Source organism: Vicia villosa, unplaced genomic scaffold (genome assembly GCF_029867415.1).
Source record: "Vicia villosa cultivar HV-30 ecotype Madison, WI unplaced genomic scaffold, Vvil1.0 ctg.000293F_1_1_2_unsc, whole genome shotgun sequence".
Taxonomy (NCBI): Eukaryota; Viridiplantae; Streptophyta; class Magnoliopsida; order Fabales; family Fabaceae; genus Vicia; species Vicia villosa.
Window position 1 is genome coordinate 34,131 of NW_026705126.1, and position 15,871 is coordinate 50,001.

At 34.8% G+C, this 15,871-nt stretch overlaps 1 protein-coding gene across 2 annotated transcripts; it reads right to left on the reverse strand.

Moving 5' to 3' along the window:
- Positions 1-356: 356 nt before the first annotated feature.
- On the reverse strand, positions 357-3,808 carry LOC131626493 (uncharacterized). 2 transcript variants are annotated; one of them, XM_058897313.1, is made up of 4 exons: positions 3,436-3,808; positions 2,855-3,040; positions 2,453-2,660; positions 357-712 (listed from the first exon to the last, which is right to left on the reverse strand). In XM_058897313.1, exons 1-3 carry the CDS (start codon positions 3,502-3,504, stop codon positions 2,457-2,459), a joined length of 459 nt encoding a protein of 152 aa, XP_058753296.1. In that variant the 5' UTR covers positions 3,505-3,808; the 3' UTR covers positions 357-712; positions 2,453-2,456. The 2 variants fall into 2 exon arrangements, with proteins under 2 accessions (XP_058753296.1, XP_058753295.1); XM_058897312.1 differs by lacking the exon at positions 357-712 and having other exon boundaries at positions 2,280-2,660; positions 3,436-3,806.
- Between the last annotated feature and the right edge of the window lie 12,063 nt (positions 3,809-15,871).

The following is a 15,871-nucleotide window of genomic DNA, read 5'->3' on the forward strand; positions in this document are numbered from 1 at the left end:
TTTAGGGTTAAATCGTGTCTAAATAGAATCTCATAAAATATTTTTCACGATTAAACCGCGGTTAAATAGAGCTCGTATTAATTTTTTAAAGTTCAACCGAAGTTAACCTACGACGCTGATAAAGCTAAGGTGAAGAATGACATCACAATAGGAACAAGTATAACAATGGTTAATAACTTAATACCAAACAATAAGCTTGCAGTAGCATGTGATGCAGTGATGATAATATAAACTAAACATCAATAAAGATTAAAGACGACCTCCCATGATTCCTTGCTTGGCCACCACTCTAGAGAGTGAATGCTTTTCCATCTTCAATCATGTTTCATATAATTGAGATTACCAACCAAACAAGACATATTAACTCAAATCACATAAAGTACTTATTTTTTATACATGTGAATTATGACTTTGGTGACAACATCATAAGTAGCAGTTACTAAACTCACCAACAAAACCAAACCCAATCAAAAACAGTCCCACATACATTTTAGCACAACAATGATTTACTTGTGACTTCATTCCAAAGCAAAGTTATACTATCCTTTATCTTTTTACTCTTATATTAACTCTTTTTCCATTCACCAACATCCATAACAGCAAAAGCAAAATGGTGAAGCAAGAGCCTCACTCACATGCTTTGTTCTTTTCCTTCTTGTCTTGGCTACTTCCATGATATCAGCAGCTCACTCAAAAAACACAGTGACAGTTCCTACAATTTCAGTGACAAGAGAGGATCAGGTTAAGAGTTGGCAAAGGAAGACAAGGGTAAATCATGGAAGCCATCGTGGCGGTTCGAGGAAACATCTTGTGAAGCCAACACCAGAGGATCCTTTTCAGTTGGCTCGTGAGTTTCCTGTGTAGCAGTTTTGTTTTCTGCTATATGAATCAGTGAAGTTCATGTTTTTAGTTGTTGTTCCTCATACCCTTTTCTCTTTATGTACCAATAGTACCAAAATTTTAACTTCATGTATCAATGTCATGTATATTTGATGATTTGTCATATTAAACAGAATCAAATTCTGCATTCTGTTGTACTGTTATAAATTTAAATTATGTATATATATCAGAGGCAAAAAAAAAAAAAAGGTGATTTGGTGGAAATAAAGAGAAGCAATTAGATTATGTATGATCTGGATTTGCTCGTCACCAAGTCGGTAAAGAAGATAAGTTTCAGATCAATAATTGATTAGTATGGTTTGAAAAGTCATTGCAAACTATAGTTCCTGATGACTTGTATATTTGGATAAGTTTAACTGCTTAGTGCCAAAAAAAATGAAGTCATCTTTCTAATTAATCTCTTGAATCTCAAATAAACCACTGTATGAACAACTAATCTCTGAGATCATAATAAAATCACTAATCCAAATCACTTAAACTTTTAATTATTTAAAAAAAAAACAGTCCTTTCCAGCACATACAACTCAAACCTCAACCATGCATTTTTATATTATTTGTTTATTGTAAGAATTAGGTTTGGCATCTATGGTGGGAGCCATGCTCTCATGCTTAGGACAAGAAGTTTTACATAATTTATAGTACACGATCCATCATGAATAAAGCTTTAACTTAGTAGTATAATTTAGAAACAATCAAACAAGTGGATGGCAATTTTATAGAAAAAAAATGTTAATGTGATGTCAATACATTGACTTAATTAAACACAGCAATCTTTTAGTTAATTATTAATAGATGAAAAGTACTTTTGGCAATCATTTGCATTAACAGAAGCACTCAATTTGATGTGAAGTAGAAAAATATTATTTGTGACTTGTGATCATGGTTTTGAACAAATCAGAGGGTGATTCAAACAGTTAGGTAGAAGAATTCTAAAACTCATGAGGGAAATGGAAATGTGACATGAAGAGTCAAAATATGTTGAATATAGACCTTGTTTGGTTTGATTGTATTTTGATTTCCAAGTTTTTAAAACATATACTATAAAGTAAGAAACTGTGTTTTTGTAAAAACATTTTTGCACAACAACTTTATTTTTATTTTAAACTAAAAATAGTTTTTGAAAAGAGAATTCAATTACATGACATGAACAGATTGACAAAGCATTTATTGGTTATAACTGATATGAATTTGTGACACATTGTGTGCTTGGCAGCAATAAAAGCGAGCAATAGAATACAGAAAGAAAAAATAAACATGTATATGTCTTAACCGCATCGATAATTTTCACTATTCGCCAGTAAACTGAAACATTTAAACAAAAAGGCAGAAATGTGCTCAAGCGTAACAGTGAACAAAAAGTATAAATTCAAATTATATCATATCAAACAGCAAGTAAAAATGTTTCGTTTATTATTATTATTATTATACATATGAAATAACGCATATTCGAGGGTATATATAACATTGAGCTAGTAACGGATGACAAAAAAATGAATTCCACGTTTAAGTTGATAAAATTTATGCCACCAAAATACCACATCAAAAACAATACCAGTTTAGATGCCCGACTCTTCAAGAAGTTTTAGAAGATTATGCTCAGGAGCACTAACAGACGGTAGGATCATTCGATTAGAACGTGATCTTCGCGGCCGAGTATTACCACCACCTTCATGCTCAAGGGGTTCCCCTTCTTTCATTACCGGCAGGTCTCCTCTTCTATGCATGGTAGCAGATGCTCGCTCTTTCCATATTCTTCCATCCTGATGATTGAACAAGATTTCAGAATCACAAAAGCTAAACGGTAACCTTCGATTAATAGCAGTTCACTCTGCTCTAATCTGTATTAATATAGTAACATTAGAAAACCCGATATTATATCAGTTCCAAAATCCAAATTCAAACGAACAATTTTATTATTCTATAGTAACACTAGAATACCAGATATTCCTCTTACATTAAGAATAGATGGTTCTGGCAACGGACACTGAACCGGTCGATCATTGTCAAGAGGCTCAACCGGATGTTCAACTGGCTTAAACTCCACAGCCACTTCAATTCCATGAGAAGTTGCAGTGGCGGCTGCTGTTGCAGCAACAGAAACCGCCGCCTCTGCGTTTGCAGGAAGCACGTCCCTCTCATCCTGCATATCACAAATTCAACACAAAAAGCAACAACAATAAATAAAACCATGCCACAAACACAAATTAAAACTCACCCACATAACTTACCAAAAGGGAGAGCTAGCATATGCTATAAGTGCTTATTATATAAGCGCTTAATTAAACTAAACTATTTATCCTAAAAGGACCATATTTCTAAACCCAATTCCATAGGTTTCACTAGATTTTCCAATCCAAAATCAAATAGTTAATAGAACTGAATAAGCCATAAGGCAAGAAAACAGTTATGAATCAATAATCACTTAACTTAATTGATTTTCTTAAACTACAAAAGAACTATTTGGTAAAATGATTAATGAAAATCATTTTTGGATTGTGAATAAAGTTTTGATGAAAAAGAGATAGAAAGTGTTACCAAGCGGGCACTTTGCGTGCGTCGATGCATACTCTTTTTAGCGGTGAATCTCGAAAATAGACCCACCATTTTTACAGCTCAAAAACGAATACCCGAGTAGAAATGAACGATCGTTTTAATGGTGGTGTGATTATGCAGTGAAAGAGTGGATTTAGCTTGCGGTGTTTGATAGTGGTTGTTTGGAACAAGGTGGAAGTGGTTGCGGGAAACGGGTTGTAATCCGGGTCGAGTTTGACCCGAAAGGAGGTGATGTTGGTTGTGGAGAGAGAGAGAATGGAGGGTGAGGAGGAGAGGAATCGTTTACTTACTTGGCGTGAGGGATGATGTTGTTGTGCTGTATGCTGTGTAGTGGATTCATTCGTTCATTCGTTAATAACAACAATAACGATAATAAACTAATAATAAATAAATAAATAATTTATAATCAACTTAACGATAATTTTTTGTCAAAAAAAAAAAAAACTTAACGATAATTTATATTAAAATATTAAATTAGTTTTGATTTTGAACACCAAAAAGAAGGAAAACACCACCTCCATAATTATCAGTAAATTGGTAAGAAAATCGGATATTGTGAATAAAATTAAAGAAATAGAAAGAAAAAGAAAATAGTATGATAATTTTTATTTTTCAAAAATAGTGTATTTTTATATGAATTAAAAGAGGTATTTATATTAAGGGGTGTTTGTTTTATGGATTGTAAATTTATTTTCAAGAATGTAGGTTGAAATATTTTCTATTTCATGTTTGTTTTAAGTTTTGATAAATTATGCCTAAGAACTTTTTATTTGTAAGAATTTATTTTATACATAATTTTGTCTTTTTTTATTTTCATGTTATTGTTGCGAAACAAATGTGAGTTGTATGAAGAAACAAGCGTTAGTTCTAAGTCATATATTGATTAAAAAAAATAGAGGTTAAGCATTTTATAAATGAGATGACTCATACACCCATTACCTTAGGGTCCGTTTGGTGCGTAGGATAAAAGACAGGATATGATATATGTATCATATCATATCTCAATCCAATGTTTGCTGACACAATAAGATATAATAAGTTAATCCTGAAACTTATCATATCTTGCCTCAATAGTTCAAATTGTTATCCTGAATATGAGCTGGGCTAGAATCCGACAAGATAGGATAAGAAAATGATTTACTAATTTACCTCTATAAAATACAATTTAAAATAAAAAATTAAATATGATAAAATATAAATAAAAATTAATTTGATATTAAATTAAAAATATTAATAGTTAATTTAATAAAATAAAAAATAGAATATTTAAAAATAAAATAATTATTAAAATTTTAAAAATATGAATACTAATTTTATTTTTTATCAAACTAAATTTATGTTCTTCCAAGGGAAATTTTGTCATTTATATATATATATATATATATATATATATATATATATATATATATATATATATATATATATATATATATATATATATATATATATATATATATATATATATATATATATATATATATATGGAGCATAATCTTCATATAGGAGAGAGAAAAAAAGATTCACCCATAATCTTCACCATTTATTTTAAAATTCAATAGTTCAGATTCATTCTCACATTCTCATATAAAAAAGTCATTCTCATATGATATGCCCTATATATATATATATATATATATATATATATATATATATATATATATATATATATATATATATATATATATATATATATATATATATATATATATATATATATATGGAGCATATCAAGTGAGAGCATTTTATAATGAGAGATGAGAGGAACAAATATTAATCATTGGATTCATCAAGAGAGAGAATATAATAGCCACATTAATGTATTAACATTATCTCTCTGGATGAATTCAATGGTTGATATTTATTCCTCTCATTTCTCATTATAAATTGCTCTCACTTGATATGCTCCCTATATATATATATATATATATATATATATATATATATATATATATATATATATATATATATATATATATATATATATATATATATATATATATATATATATATATATACTATCTGGTATCATGTATGAACCAAACACGTGATAGGATAAGTCTTATCATGTCTATATCATATTCTATCCTTATCCTGCTTGATATCTTATCATGTCTCTATCATATCCTGCGCACCAAATGAGTTCTTAAGATTTTATGTGAATAAGTGGTGTCTCTCTCATTTAATTGGGTGAATTTTTTTCATCATGATGACCCATCAGTTATAGAGTGAAAATCTTACATTCTCATAGGAATAAGAAGAAATCACCCATAACTTCTCATTCACAAGCATTTTGACTAATTTATTTATTTTTATTTTAAAATTAAAATTAAATATATTTCATAAATATTCCCATAAAATTTTATTACCCACCAAACACGTAAGCAGGAATAAAATTTTCAATAATAATGGTCCCTGGTACGGTATTCCTAGGATTATAATTTTAATCCTTCAAATTAGAATTATAATTATTATATGAATGTCAAGGTCGGTCCTGATTTTTTAGAGGTCCGGGGCGAATAATAAAAACGGACCCTTAATAAGAAATTTAATTTATTTAAAAAAGAACATCATCTATGTAAATTGTGAAATTCTGGCATTCTAACTCAAGATGTCCTTTGATTTGTTGGGATATCTAATCTGACACAACATTCAACAAACAAATATTCATGAATTAAAACAATGTTGAAAAGTAATTGAACACACGTGATTGTTAACTCAGTTCAGTGTACAACAACACCTACTTTGGGGGCTACCAAGCCAAAAATGAAATTCACTATTAGCAGTATCAATTCGAAGTAAAACAACCTCTGGTTTACAACTTCTCACTTAATCTCTACCTAGCGCAACTTCTACCTAAGAACTTCCTAGATAAGAAAAACTCCTCTCACTTCCAATCACAGTAGTGATGTCTCACACTAACGACACACGTTACTGATATTGACGACCATTGACCACGATTGTCAATTACAACAATACACGATTAAGAATCTCTTAATCAACAAATACTTGATCTTGCTTAAAAGCTTTGGCCAAGAACATTAGCTTGAAGCACAAGCAACACACACTCAGATAACCGTATCAATGATACCTAAGTGATATATATATATATATATATATATATATATATATTCAATACTTAACATCTTATGAATGCATGACAGAACTTACAACTCGATTAACAGTCATACTCTTCTATTAACATGATATTAGAGAGGCTTACGTTAAAAGGACAAACCCTAACCTAATCTTGTAAGCTCTATTTTTCAAAAGGTTTGTAGCTTGCTATTTATAGCACACATCTGATCTGGACTTGGACTTCAAAACGGAGTAGGGAGACTGCTAGAGATCTCCAAGATATTTTCCAAGAAAATAGATCTTCAATCATTAGTTTCCTAAATATTCTCTAAATTTAGAAACCAATCAAATCTCTTTAAATAGATAAAATATTTTATCCTTAGGTTAAGCGTTATATTGAATTGCATAATATTATCCAAATATTATGCATCTATAACAACTTAACCAGAATCCAAAAGCCCAACTTAACACTTAGTCACAATATCAGATGAACTTTACATATGACATCTTGTTCGACATGTTTATACCAGATGTAGTAAATAGAACATCATGTTCAACATATATCTTATGCAATGGTGAAATATTCTATCTAACATGTTGCTGTCTAATTTGTTTTACTAACATTAATGTCAACCTTACAAACTTAGAGAATTAACAATCTCCCCCTTTGGTAAATTTTGGCTAAAACAAATTTAAATATTACACTCAAATTTCAGCAACAAAAACAATAGAAGATTAGCAATATTGCAGTAGTCTTCATGCACTCCTTAAGTATAGCCTTTCTGTTTGAGACTTCTGTCGCAGATCTAACTGTGAAAAAGTTAGTCTTATTCTCATTCATATAAAGGTTGTCAGGACATCATGTTTCACATCTTCGCACAATATTTTGAATGAGCTCCATTTTTCCACACACCACATAACAACAACCTCAGGATAGGAGTAGCAAGTCCTAAAGCCATTTGGTGTACATGAGGAAGAAAATAAACAACATTCCCCCTCAATGTGGAAACCAAGTCTTGCCACTGATGGAAGTATCCAATTTTCCCTACGGATGGATAACTCTTCCAGAGGGCATAAGCGACCCATTAAGTGGCATAAGAGAACCCTTAAGAAGCATAAGAGAAAACTTAAGAAGCAGCCACTGTTCGACCTATGTAACTCAGAACACAGGAAACAATTGTGTTCATAACTCATATCACAAGACACAAAACAAACAAGACACGTGATGAAACATCTTGTTTGACATCTCTGTAGCCCTAAAAGTTATGACAGAATAATGAAAGAAGTCACACAACCGGACCCCTGACCATATTTTCTCTCCCCCTGTTTAGCCAAAAATTGACAAAGAACTTTATCACAGACCCTAACCCAAATAGTACTCACCCATACCTGAACAAATTCCTTAGGAAAAATAGGGAACAAAAAACGATATGTAATGAGAAAATAGAATGGATAACCTCTTTAAATAGTTGGGCAGTTACTTAGGAAGTAACGATCCTCGAAAGTAACAATGGTCTTGGTCAAAGAAACACGTTATTTAAGAGAGATTGCTCAGCAAAAATAGTGCACCTTCCAAGTTAGTTTGTATGGCTTTATTTACTTTGGACCATTTCTCTTGAAACGTTGGTTCCAATTAATGTGCATGTAGAGATACGTTTTACACACTTCTTACGTTTTAAAAATGATGCACCAAAGAAAAAGTCATTTTTTGACCACTTCGTTCGACACCACAAACCCTTTCAGTTTACATGACGTCATAGTCATTATGACATTTGTTCCCAAATGTCTCCGAAGAGTACGCGTGGTCGGTTGGTCCCTAGAGCCAACAAGGCCACCGCTGCTCAAAATTGCGCCTATGCCCCTCTGAGGAGCTCGCATGGTCGGTTGGCCCTTAGAACCAAAAGAAGGTTAGACGAAACCGAGAAGATGTGGGTCGAAGAGATACTTGGCGTGGTCTGGGCCTACCGAACTACTACCTCGAAAACCTACTTGGGAAAAAACTTGCTTGACCCTGGAATGCTGAAAAACTCAGACAATACTATAGCTAACCAGCAAACCATTATCCATCCAGCCTTCATCGACAAACGGTGCTCGATTGGATAAGGAAACGCGTCACGACACGAACGCGAATCTCTCCATGACAACATAGGTCGAACTCCTGCTCCCATAGTAACATTTCGGCCCGACGGTGATACCTACACCTAGCTCTGCCGTCGTAGTACCTGTTTGACAGAACACCCAGCTCGCGATGGGAACGTTCATGCCACGAGCTCTTGGCCCCGATCGCGGCTTCGAGCTCGTCATTTGCCTGGACCATCTTTTGCTTTCCCGACTTGTTCCATGCACAGTCAGATGACAACTAACAGTCAAACAACCACGAATCTTAACATACATCGAGCATGTAACACTTGTAAAATTTCAACATACATCGAACACGCAAAACACATATAATACGTTTCAACATCGCACGAGCATGTGCTCGGGATCACGGAATGTCCTCTTCCAAACCAGTAAACGCATATAACACGTTTCCATCTTCGACAAGGGGTAGACTTTAAGTCATTCCTCATGTGCCCAAAAGCAACGACTTGGGGGGCTCTTGTTCTAGATTGGCCAAATGGCTAGGCATGGCCCAATCCACTTCCAAGTCCAAAGAGGTTCAATAACGATGGACCAACCAGCTAGGACCAGTAGAAGGCAATTTCCCCCTCGGCCCCACTGTCGGGCACACGGCTGCTCAGGCCTCTGCCTCTCCGTCGGGCACACGGCTGCTCAGGCCTTTGCCCCTCTGTTAGGCACATGACTGCCTAGGGTCACGCCTCTGCCCCTCCGCCAGGCACACAGTTGCCCAGGGTCACGCCTCTACCCCTCCGTTAGGCACAGTTGGGGGACCAAGCAACTATAATCATACGAGGGCATCTCCTCTTCCTGTTTGATGGGGATCTCCCCTTCAGGTGCTACTAGGAAGCCCTACAATAGGGGGGTGCCCGAGCAGCTATAACAGTGCGATGGCATCTCCTCCTCCTGTCTGACGAGGACCTCTCCTTTTGGTGCTGCTAGGAAGCCCTACAGTAGAGGGTCACCGAGCAGCTATAACAGTGCGAGGGTATATCCTCCTCCTGTAAGACGATGACCTCCCTTTTTGGTGCTGCTAGGAAGCCCTACATTAGTGGGTGGCCGAGCAGCTAAGATCATACGAGGGTATCTCCTCCTCGTGTCCGACGAGGACCTCCCCTCCACATGTTGTTAGGAAGCCCCACAATAGGGGCCCGAGCATCTATAACAGTGCGAGGGTATATCCTCCTCCTGTCTGACGAGGACCTCCCTTTCTAGTGCTGCTAGGAAGCCCTACAGTACGGGGTGGCCGAGCAGCTATAATCATACGAGAGCATCTCCTACTCCTGTTTGACGAGGACCTCCCCTTCTGGTGCTGCTAGGAAGCCATATAGCAAGGGGTGGCCGAGCAGCTATATTCATGCGGGGGCATCTCCTCTTCGTGTCCGACGAGGACCTCCCCTTCTCGTGTGGTTTGAAGCCAACACCTCTCCAAATATCACGGAGTCTCCCTGCTTTCGAAAAGAACGTGCCTTCCAGGTATTTCGCAACAGTTTACCCAAGATGGAGACCACGTGTTGGTCTCCACTACACACGTAGGTCCTGGTAGTCTCCATTTTTGGCCTGCACATTCGGCCCAATGTGAGGATCTTGGCCCAGCGTTAGGGGCTATAAATACCCTCTTTCATTAGAGGGTCAGGTTTCCAAGATTTTAAACTCTTACCTTCTTGCTCTTTTGTATCTCTACACCCTTTCTCACTTCAGCATCGGAGTGTCTTGCAAGTACAAACCCCCCTTTCCTCATCCACCAAACGCGTGAAAATCTCATCGTCGCAGTTGACCCACTTCAGGTTCTGGTCACCGGTAAGATCATAATCCATCATCAAGGTGTTGCTTGGTTAACCAATTTACATTCGATTTTTTCATCGCCATTATTTCCTATGGGTCAACCGTCAACTTTTCAAAATTGCCTCCTTCAAGAATTTTGTCGAGTCTCTCACATGTAAGATACTCAATTAAATTGTTGTTTAAACTTATGTAATTATCTCCAATCATAATTATATCTAATAATAGTAAACACCTCTGATTGAAACGATCATGCTGATAATCACATATTTACAAAAACTACGGAAAATAAAGAAAGAAGAAAGTAGTACGATATCTTATATTTCTAAAAAAAAAATTTATGTATTTTTGCTTTAATAAATAATTCACCTTATTATTTAAAATAAACTACTCATTATTCTCTCTCTCAGAGTTTACAAAGTTTCGTTCAAACCAAATTCAAATAAAAAACAGAAAGAAGACCCTAAAAGCAGCAGCAGAGTGGTAGTGGTGGTGTAAGGAAGAACATCGAAGAACAAAATGAGCAACTGCGACGAAATTATAGTCGACGATTGGAGCGACGATATACTCGACCAATTAATCAAAGCCGAAGCCGATATCAAAGCTTCAAAATCCAAAACCCTCTCCACAAACCCTTCTTCTTTTTCATTCTCTAACCATCATCACCAACCCCAACAACAACAACAACAACAACAACCACCACAACAATTTCAATTACCACAAGTTTCCGAACGCTCCGTTAATTTCTCACCTCCCCGAGAGCTTTCTCAAAAACCCACTACTTCCTTTCTCGAATCTTCCCATCCTAAATCACATTTCGATGATATGGACATCGAAATTGATCAATTAAAGGTAATTCCTAAAAAGGGTTTTTATCACATTTGTGTTTGTACTATAGATATTCTAATTTTGTAACCTAGATGTTTCTATTTGTAGTGTTTTTTCTTGTTAAGTTTGCGTGTGTTTCTTGGAAGTGAAAAGGGAAGAAAACTGTCATTTTGTTACTTATAGCATGTTTGACATGAGGCACTGTCATTTTGATACTGAACTTGGTTTTCATTGGTTGATAGCAAAAACAGAGGGAGCCAGGACGTCCTTCGAAGCCGATTGCAAATGTGGTATGCTTTACATAGTCTTTGGTTTCAATTGGTTAATTATAAGATTTTGATAGTCGGTGAAATGTTGGCAACGGCATGCCTGTCATAATTTCATTGCGTGCTTTCAGGAAAAGGAGTCCCTCCAGTTAAATAAAGAAAGAGGCAAGAAAGAGGTTCATCCCAAATTCGTGTCTACCGAGAATGAAGAAGATAATGTCCGTACTAAATGTTTGAAAAGCATAAACAAGTAAGTCGATTTTTATGTTTTGTTTCTGTTTTACCCCTCATTTATAGGTATTCTGTGATATTATTGTTCCCTTTGATTCATCTAAGAGTTAGCTGACTAGAAAACGTATAGTTAAGGTCTTCTATATCTCGTAGCTTTAAATTATAGTCACTTACATGTCTTGAAATATGTGATGTATTGGCAGAAGGGTCTTTATTCCATTATCCCGGGTTTGGCCATGATGAATAACTAATCATGATGAATAACTAATCAGTTATAGTATGACAGGATAGAGATTGTATTTTATATTCTTTCTTGTATGTTTTTATTTATATTTTTAAATTCTCTTGCTGTTGTTATGTTGCACTACATGTGGCATAACGTTATTATTAACGAGGGATCATAGTGGCAGGGATATCGAAATTCGTGCTCCCGACCATCCTAAAGCCTCTTCAAAATTTCATAGTGGAGGATCTTCAAACGGTCGAACTGGTAAGGCATGTGAATAATCATTCTTATTTAAAATAATCTTTTGTTTACTTCTCTCACGGTAACACACCCTCGACATGTTTTTGTCGTGTGCCAGTTGAGACAATTGCTAAAGCTAAAGGGGTAACAACGGAAATAGTTTGTCATCAAGAAGCTCAAAATCCTCCAAGTGACGCTCTTTCTTCTTTTCCAGAAGCTAAAAGTGTCGAGACAACTGGTAAACCTAAAGCGGTTGAAACAAACACAGTTACTCATCAAGAAGCTCAAGATCCTCCAAGTGATGATCTTTCTTCTTATCTTGACCTCTCCCAGAAGTTGCTTGCAGTATGGAGGTCTCCAAGTGAAAAATTGCTTGGAAGTGATGTTATATCGAAGTTGTTCGGCAGTTGTCAAAAAGATATTCATATTCTTTTTGGTAACATGAGCACGAGTCCACCTGAAATAACACGAAAATTACATACGGATGTAAGCTCTTCAAAAGAATCTTTGCATTTTGTCAATGGTAGTTTCCATACTTCCGAAGCAAAGAAGGTGTCACATCTCTACCATGCATTGACCAAGGTATTAGTTCAACCATGCCACGGTGTATATTTTCCATGGTTATTATGCTGTTAGGAGGATTTCTTGATCTGATTGCTTTTCATGGTTGCATATTGGTACTCTTGTTATTGAGCTGGTTCCTCAAATTATTCATTCATGTTAGTTGAGGTTACATATGAGCCGGTTATTGATATGTGTTGCAGGTAGCTGATGGAACAGATGTGTTGGAAACTTTGATAGCACCGTTGCTTGATCTATGCAGTATGGAAAATGTGAGTACTTTTATTCTAAATTTGTGAATAAATGTTATTTTTTCAAATTGCTTGCAGGATTATACCACTGTTATATGTGGGTAATTGATTTTTTTTATAGACAGTAGCTCTGTAGAAAAATGATGAGTTAGGTATTTTAGTTGATTCTGCTTGTTCTCAACAGTCCACCATTCTTTCCTCTTCAATTGAATTTATAAACTAACATACTCTTTAAGGCAATGTGACTCCTTTCATTTTGCTATGTCAAATGTGTTTTCACATCCCTGATGATAGCCAATTTACATTAAAAGCTATGACGACATAATAGTATATGTGTGCATTTGCACCTAGGCCTTTATTTCCCTTTGAAGTCAGATTAAGTTTAAATATGCTGTCAATAGTGCGCTCATGTAATGTAGCGGAGCAATTTAGTGAAGCAGCCACAAGACACGCAGTAGAAGAGCAGTTTACTTTAGTGGCTGTAGCAGCTACTATAACAGTCAAAATAGTGGTTGTTGCAGCCACACCTCATAATGAGATCAATTTTTATTTTTAAAACCTAAAAAATTAAAATAATGGTCGGTCAGGGCATTTTGATTGGGGTGTTTTATGAATTTTAACTACTATTAATTAATATCATAGCAGAGTTTGAGCTTCACCTCTCTGTGTCTCAGTCATGCTCTCATATTTCATTCTCACTGTCATTCATATCATGTAGTTTGAGTTTTTACTTTTTTTATATTATGGTATAAATTATATAAGTTGTATCTAGATTTCAAAATAGCCGTCTGCCATCGTATTATTTACTATCTCACAATAGGTTTTTTTGGGGTTTGCCACTATGCTACCCTATCTGGAACTGTTGACACTTTTCACCAAACAAGGGTGGATGTCTTGTTTCTTTGCTCTTGAGAGAGTTTCAAAGTGGCTTTTTACTATATGTGCTTATTTCATACTATATTGTTTAAGTACCTGAATACTCGTGAATTATGATTTCTCCATTTTTTTGATAAATTGAGTTAGGGCATATGGGGTGATTATTGTGTCATGTAATTTATGCGTTGATGACAATTTTTATTTGAAAATATCCCTACACATGAAAGTTATGTAACTGAGTGTTATTTTGCTCTTGTTTTCTATATTTTAATCTCTGGTAATATATTTTTCCTTTCTTATATAGGTTGCTATTGTCCGTAGCTCTCTACGAATACTGTATACTCTTTTGAAGTTCCTACTGGAATCGGAAAAGAATTTTGGAAAAAGGTATGCTATATTTAGTAATTTTCTCTATTGTTTTTACTTTTTAACAAACTTTTTTCTGAAGTAATGGTATCTATATTTCAAAAACATAAAAATGTAGCCATTGGCCCACTGGTTGACTTATCTGGCCGACTTCTTGTCTGAGTTTGATAACTACTATTATAAAAACACAATAAAAATCATACCCTATAGATAAATTAAACTTTCATACATGTGCATGTGTGTGTGCGCGATAACATGGGGAACAATAAACTAATAATCATTATGTACTTAGATGGGCATGTTGTATTCAGTCAAATAACCTACCATCTGCAGTTATTTCCGTGCTTAATACTGTAGCATTCTGCGACAAAGTATGTTAAATATGGAAAAACAATTATTTTCCACTCCTCTCTGGTCAAAAATCAAAATTATACTGGGACAAAGTATGTTAAATATGAAAAAAACAATTATTTTCCACTCCCCCCTCTGGTCAAAATTATTTTTTTGTGTTCTGAACTTTTTCCCCCTTTGTAAAGATAGCTGTGGAATGGGCTTAATTTTTCGCGAAGTGACTTTTTTTCCTTTCTTTTCTGCTTTTCATTATCTTATGAACTTATGATTTGATCTTTCCAGTGCACTCTGCTCAGGGATAATGTCTTCATTGATGGAATATGCATTGGGAAGGACCTTTTGGATTCTTACGGGTTAGACGGTGTGAAAGATCGAAAGCCTTTCAATGAAGAAATGTTAAGCAGAAAAGAGTGCTGGAACTATCAGAGTGCCTTAAAACCTCATGTGAATTGGTCTAGTATTTTTGACATCTTGCACCAAATTTCCATGAGGATCACAGAAGAAAATGTGAGAGTGCAAGCAGTGTCCATTATGATATTACTTTTCCTAAGGAGTACTGCTTACTTTGAGAGGGAACAGTAAGTTTGTGTTAGTTTTTTCTATTGAAAAATTGGTTCTGAAGATAAATATTATAGTTTTGACATGATAAATTTGCTTGAATACAGGTTTAACCAGAACACAGTTTTTAAAACTATTTCGGAATTGCTCAAGAAGGATGCCGGGCTACGCGTAAAAAAGAAAACTCTGCGACTTTTGTACCTAGTATTAAATTGTATGTTTTCTCCAATCGCCATTCATCAATATTTTCTTTCATTGAATGCTACATAATCTGAATCTTGTTCCATTTCATTTCAATTGTTTTTGTCCTTGCTATATGTAATTACTACATACATATCTCACTTGAGTCTTTTCTCATGACTTTATAGTTATGACTTATGACTTTGAATGAAAATAATTTATTGAAAAGCTACTATATATTACTTTGTTGAATCAAGACTTTGACCATACACAAATAATAAACTGCTGAGCTCAATCATTTGGGCTTCGAATGATATTATTTTATATGACCCCTTCGATTGTTTCCTCACATCCTACATTTAAGGAAAATGTGGATAAGTTTGTATCACCTGCTTTGCATTCTATGCATCTAATCCTAACTTTTTATGGTATTCTTTTTTAATTTGAATTTTATTTTCATGTGTTCAAGGTCCAAAACTGTTGGCCACTTTCTGCCGTGGTTGCAAAGA